This window comes from Coenobita brevimanus, chromosome 105, assembly GCF_032717465.1.
Source record: "Coenobita brevimanus isolate Jiangsu-jjx chromosome 105, ASM3271746v2, whole genome shotgun sequence".
NCBI classification, from domain to species: domain Eukaryota; kingdom Metazoa; phylum Arthropoda; class Malacostraca; order Decapoda; family Coenobitidae; genus Coenobita; species Coenobita brevimanus.
The window spans coordinates 25,886,586-25,892,296 of NC_137058.1; the positions used below are offsets into that span (position 1 = coordinate 25,886,586).

Consider the following 5,711-nt stretch of genomic DNA (forward strand, 5'->3'; position numbering starts at 1 on the left):
GTCTGTCTCTCTCTCTCTCTCTCTCTCTCTCTTACTTTTTCCTCCCGATTTTCCTAACACCTTCAGTCTGGCGATTTATTTTTCACTTTCTTCATGGTACTACTTTAAGGACACACTAGGCCCGTAATCCCGTTGGTTAAGAAAGCTTCCCAACACCTTTTCCTAAGTGATTTATTTTCTTATTACCCCTTATTGTTCTATTCTGTGTTAACTAAATCCTTCAAACATCGCCATACTCTGCATAAATAACGTACAAAAGGATATTAACCAGCCATACCCAAAAATAAATCGCTAAGGAGGAGGTGCTAGGGACCCTCCTTACCTGACGAGAATATACAACTGAGAAAAGTTGACCTAGATTGACCTGACGTAATTAAACCATCCTAACATGACCTAAGCCAGTCTAAATCCCCCCAACCCAGGTCACATGGCTAAGAGCTCGTGACCTTTGAACCCTGACAGTGGGATAATAAACATACACCACCAACGACCTGATATAACCTAACCTAACTTAACCTCACCTCACCTGACCTAACCTAACCTGTTGTACCCCAAACCAGGTCACATGGCTAAGAGCTCGTGACCTTTGAACCCTGGTGGTGGGGCGGTACACATCACCGCCAACGACCTGACCTAACCTAACCTAACCTCACATCACCTGACCTAACCTAACCTGAACTCCCCCAAACCAGGTCACATGGCTGAGGGGGCGTGACCTTCGCATGCCTAACCCATTACCTCACCTCACGTCACCCGACCTAACCCAACCTCACCTCACCTCACCTCACCAGACCTAACCTAACCTGAACTCCCCCAAACCAGGTCACACGGCTGAGGGGGCGTGACCTTCGCATACCTAACCCATTACCTCACCTCACCTGACCTAACCTAACCTAAGCTACCCTAAACCAGGTCACATGGTTGAGGGGACGTGACCTTCGCATACCTAACCCATTACCTCACCTGACCTGACCTAACCTAACCTAATCTCCCCCAAACCAGGTCACATGGTTGAGGGGGCGTGACCTTCGCATCCTGACGGTGGGCCGGTACACCTACACTACTGACCTGCGGTTCGAGGCACTACATCAGGAGGCCAGCTCAGAATGGACGCTGCGGATTAAGTCGGTGCAGCTCAGGGATCAAGGAAACTACGAGTGCCAGATTAACACCAAGCCCCTCAGAACCTTCAACATCTTCCTCAGAGTTGTAGGTGAGGGGGACGGTGTTGTAGTTGTAGTTGTAGTTGCTGTATTTATCTCTTATCATCGTCAGTAATAATATCTTTAACATTATCCTTCATTGTTTTATTTTGTTATTATCGTCACTGTTAATATTTTCAACTTCTTCCTCGGTTAAAGGTAAGATAGACTGATTTAGATGTGTTTATCATCATCGTCATCATCGTTATCGTCATCATCATCATCATCATCATCCAAACCTCCTTTCCTCATCATCTTCATCATTATCATCATCAACATCATCATCATCATTATTATTATCCACACCTCCATTCACCATCACAATTATTCACACCGCCATTCATCATCATCATCATCATCATCATCATCATCATCATCCACTCCTTCATTCATCCTCCTCTTCATTATCATCATCCACACCTCCATTCATCATCATCATTATCCAAAGCGCCATTCATCATTATCGTCATCATCATCATCATTATTATCATCATCATCATCATCCACTCCTTCATTCATCCTCCTCTTCATCATCATCATTACCCACAGCGCCATTCAGCATCATCATCATCATCATCATCATCCACCCCTTCACTCATCTTCATCATCATCATCATCATCCACACCTCCATTCATCGTCATCATCACCATCATCATCATCCACCGCTCCACTCACCATCATCATCATCACCTCCTTTCATCACCATCAATAATTTACATTGAATATATCTTTAATGACGCACTTCTTTATATACAGATACAACCTTCAAATTAACACAAACTCCATTAAAATCTTCAATATCATCGTTATAGTTGTGACTAGGGATGATGGGGTTACATTTCTTGTATCTATTCCTGTCTTATTATCTATCTATCTATAGCCAGACGCCTCAATCCCGTAAGGAGTGGCCACAAACAAATCGCCTCCATGTCGCCCTGTCCCCTGCCATTACTTTGCCCTTCCCCTCCAGCTCACACACCCCTCTCTCATGTACCTCTCCATCCCTTCATCTCATAAAACACTATCTTCCTTCGAGTTCCTGTTTTGTGTGTGTGTGTGTGTGTGTGTGTGTGTGTGTGTGTGTGTGTGTCTTCATTTTAATCGTCTTCCTCCGTGTCTTGTAAAACCTTCTAATATCGCCTCACTTGACACCCACAACGTGCAAGAGGAAATTAACCACTCATATCCAAGAATAAGTCGCTAAGGAAGAGGTGTCAGGGAACTTTCTTAAGTGAAAAAAAAATACGATCCCTACATAACGTGCAGGAGGATATTAACGAGCCATATCCAAGAATAAATCGCTAAGGAAGAGGTGTTAAGGAGCTTGACTGACGAGAATGCAAGACCTAGATCCATATTCTCGTCTGAAAGGTGACTCCCTAACACCTCTTCCTTAGCGATTTATTTTGCAAACTACCCATTAACATCCTTTAGTTTGCTTCGTATAGCTTTTCAACATCGACATAGATTGCACGAATAACACACAAGAATAAAGTAACGGGGCAGAATCAGAAATAAATCAGTAAGGAAGAGGTGTTAGGGAGCTTACAAAACCCCCCGGTGCGATGAGAGAGGCTGAGGCGGGAGATTGGGCTTGTTATTTGCTATTTCACGGGACGGGTCTAAAGGGGTGATTGCTTGCCTGCAGTTGATGGGTCTGGTCATGTACAAGACCTACGAGGCTTAGAAATTAATTAAAACCCCCGGCCACCTGTGTGCTTTAAACCCCTGGCCACCTGTGTAATTTAAACCCCCAGCCACCTGTGTGCTTTAAACCCCTGGCCACCTGTGTGATTTAAACCCCCAGCCACCTGTGTGCTTTAAACCCCTGGCCACCTGTGTAATTTAAACCCCCAGCCACCTGTGTGCTTTAAACCCCTGGCCACCTGTGTGATTTAAACCCCCGGCCACCTGTGTGCTTTAAACCCCTGGCCACCTGTGTAATTTAAACCCCCAGCCACCTGTGTGCTTTAAAACCCTGGCCACCTGTGTGATTTAAACCCCCAGCCACCTGTGTGATTTAAACCCCTGACCACCTGTGTGATTTAAACCCCCAGCCACCTGTGTGATTTAAACCTTACTGTATAAACCACAACTCTACTCCCAGCGAACCTCTACCACCTTAAAACCAGGAGTTATTTTAGGCTACTGTTTTTTAGGTATTTACTGTCTATTTTTTTTCCTTTTTTTTTTTTTAGTATAAGGGAAACAATTATCTTTAAATATTTAGGCACTGCTTTGACGTGTTTGCATTCCGGTAAGCAGTTCTGTCTGTTTAATTATCTTTATTTAATACTCTCTCTCTCTCTCTCTCTCTTCCAGAACCATGGGTGGAGGTGCTGGGATCGCCGGACATCTACGTAAACAAAGCCAGTATGATCAATTTAACCTGCGTCGTTCATCACGCCCCCTACCCACCTGAGGCCATCACCTGGTACCACGGCAATCAGGTGAGAGAGAGAGAGAGAGAGAGAGACAGACAGACAGACAGACAGACAGACGGAGACAGGTAAAAAACAGGCAGCCATAGACAGAGACGGAATAACTATGATTAAATATGAGACAGTGAAGGAGGCGTAGACCGAGTAACCAGCCCCTTCCTCCTACACCCACAGAGCATCAGCTACACCTCTGGACGTGGGGGTGTAAGTGTAGTGGAGGAGAGGGGAGAAACCACTACCAGCTTCCTGTTACTACAAAATGCTAGGGCTTCTGACAGTGGGATCTTTACCTGTCAGCCTGAGGGAATGGAGCCAGCGAGGACTAACCTACATGTGCTGGAGGGTAAGTGGGGGCGATAGATAGATGGATGGATAGGTGGGTAGATGGATGGATAGATAGATAGACAGGTGGATGGATAGATAGGTAGGTTGATGAATGGAGAGAAACAGTGATGACCAACGTGCATGTGTTGGAGGGTGAGTGGGGCGATAGATAGATGGATAGATAGGTGGATAGATGGATGGATGGTTGGACAGATAGATGGATAGGTAGCAAGGTAGGTAGATGGATGGATGAATGGTTAGACAATGCATCGGTAGCAAGGTAGGTAAATGGATGGATGGATAGATAGATAGGTAGATAGACAGACAGACAGATAGATAGACAGATAGATAGATAGGTGGATGGATGGATAGATAGATAGATAGATAGATAGATAGATGGATGGATGGATGGATGGATAGATAGATAGATAGATAGATAGATAGATAGATAGATAGATGGATGGATGGATGGATAGATAGATAGATAGATAGGTTGACTGATAGATGGATAGACAGAAACAGTGATGACCAACGTGCGTGTGTTAGATGGTGAGTGGGGGGATAGATAGATGGATAGATAGATAGATAAGTGGATGGATGGATAGACAAATAGCTAGAATGACATAGATAGATAGATAGATAGATTGGTAGATAGATGGATGGATAGATAGATAGATAGGTAGGTGGGTGAATGGATGGATAGGTGGGTGGTTGGATGGATGGAGAGAGAGAGAGAGAGAGCACTTTACCTTCATAAACTGCGTGCACTAACTCTGCTTGCGTTTATTTTGCGTGCAGGGGAACACCACCAAGCAATCCAGACCACGGCCAGTTGCGTGTGCGTGCGTGGACACTCACTCACACTCATTCTCGGTCTACCCCTCTTCGCCTTCTACTCCTTCGTCGAGTGGTGAAGAGACCTGGAGGGAGAGAGGTAGATTTCAAGGACGAGTGGGGGAGATTTCAAGGACGACTCAGCCTTACACTCACTTCAAGGCCCGTCTTCTCGTCAGTTAAGGAAGCTCCCTGACACCTTTTTCTAACCGATTTATTGTTTTCTTTTTTGCCTACTGCTCGTTAATAGTCCTTGTGTGTGTGTGTGTGTGTGTTTCCTTCAATATACGAAAAAACAGTAAAAAAACATAGAAAATAAATCGCTAAGGAAAAGGTATTAGGGAGCTTCCTTAATTAACAATAATACAGGTCCAAGACAGTTAATTCTCCAGGTAATTATTCTCTCTCTCTCTCTCTCTCTCTCTCTCTCTCTACCTACCTACCTACCTACTTATCAACCTACCTATCTATCTATCTATCTGCCTACCTGTCTATAACCAGACACCTTAATATCAAAAAGGGGTGACCACAAACAAATCGCCTCCACGTCACCCAGCCCTCCGCAAGCAGGCTACCCTCTCCCCAGCTCACACCCTCCCCTCTCATATCCCTCTCCACCCTCTCTAAATAACACAAACATCACTTATCCTCTTCATATGGATTTTAACACGAAGGAGGGCGAGGAGGAGAATATTTGATGGATTCAGAATATAGATGATCATATTCCCTGTTGATATATAGAAACAAATGAAAAATAAAATAAAAAACAGTAGTAATAAGGAGCGTTTCTTTGTTTTTTCTTTCTAACTCTCGTTTTTTTGTAGATATTGAAGTTACCCATAGATCTTTGTAGCGAGGTGTGACTATGATATATATGAATTGTGTACATAGAGAGGTGTGACTGAGGAA

General features: G+C 44.2%; 1 protein-coding gene across 1 annotated transcript in view; it reads left to right on the forward strand.

The window, feature by feature from the left end:
• Nucleotides 1–4,882, forward strand: part of LOC145416276 (zwei Ig domain protein zig-8-like) — a 6,846-nt gene extending 1,964 nt beyond the window's left edge. The window contains exons 2-5 of the mRNA XM_080285273.1: nucleotides 1,003–1,213; nucleotides 3,526–3,653; nucleotides 3,819–3,987; nucleotides 4,767–4,882. Coding sequence (XP_080141399.1) covers nucleotides 1,003–1,213; nucleotides 3,526–3,653; nucleotides 3,819–3,987; nucleotides 4,767–4,882 — 624 coding nt within the window. The remainder of the gene's footprint in view (nucleotides 1–1,002; nucleotides 1,214–3,525; nucleotides 3,654–3,818; nucleotides 3,988–4,766) is intronic.
• Nucleotides 4,883–5,711: the final 829 nt, after the last annotated feature.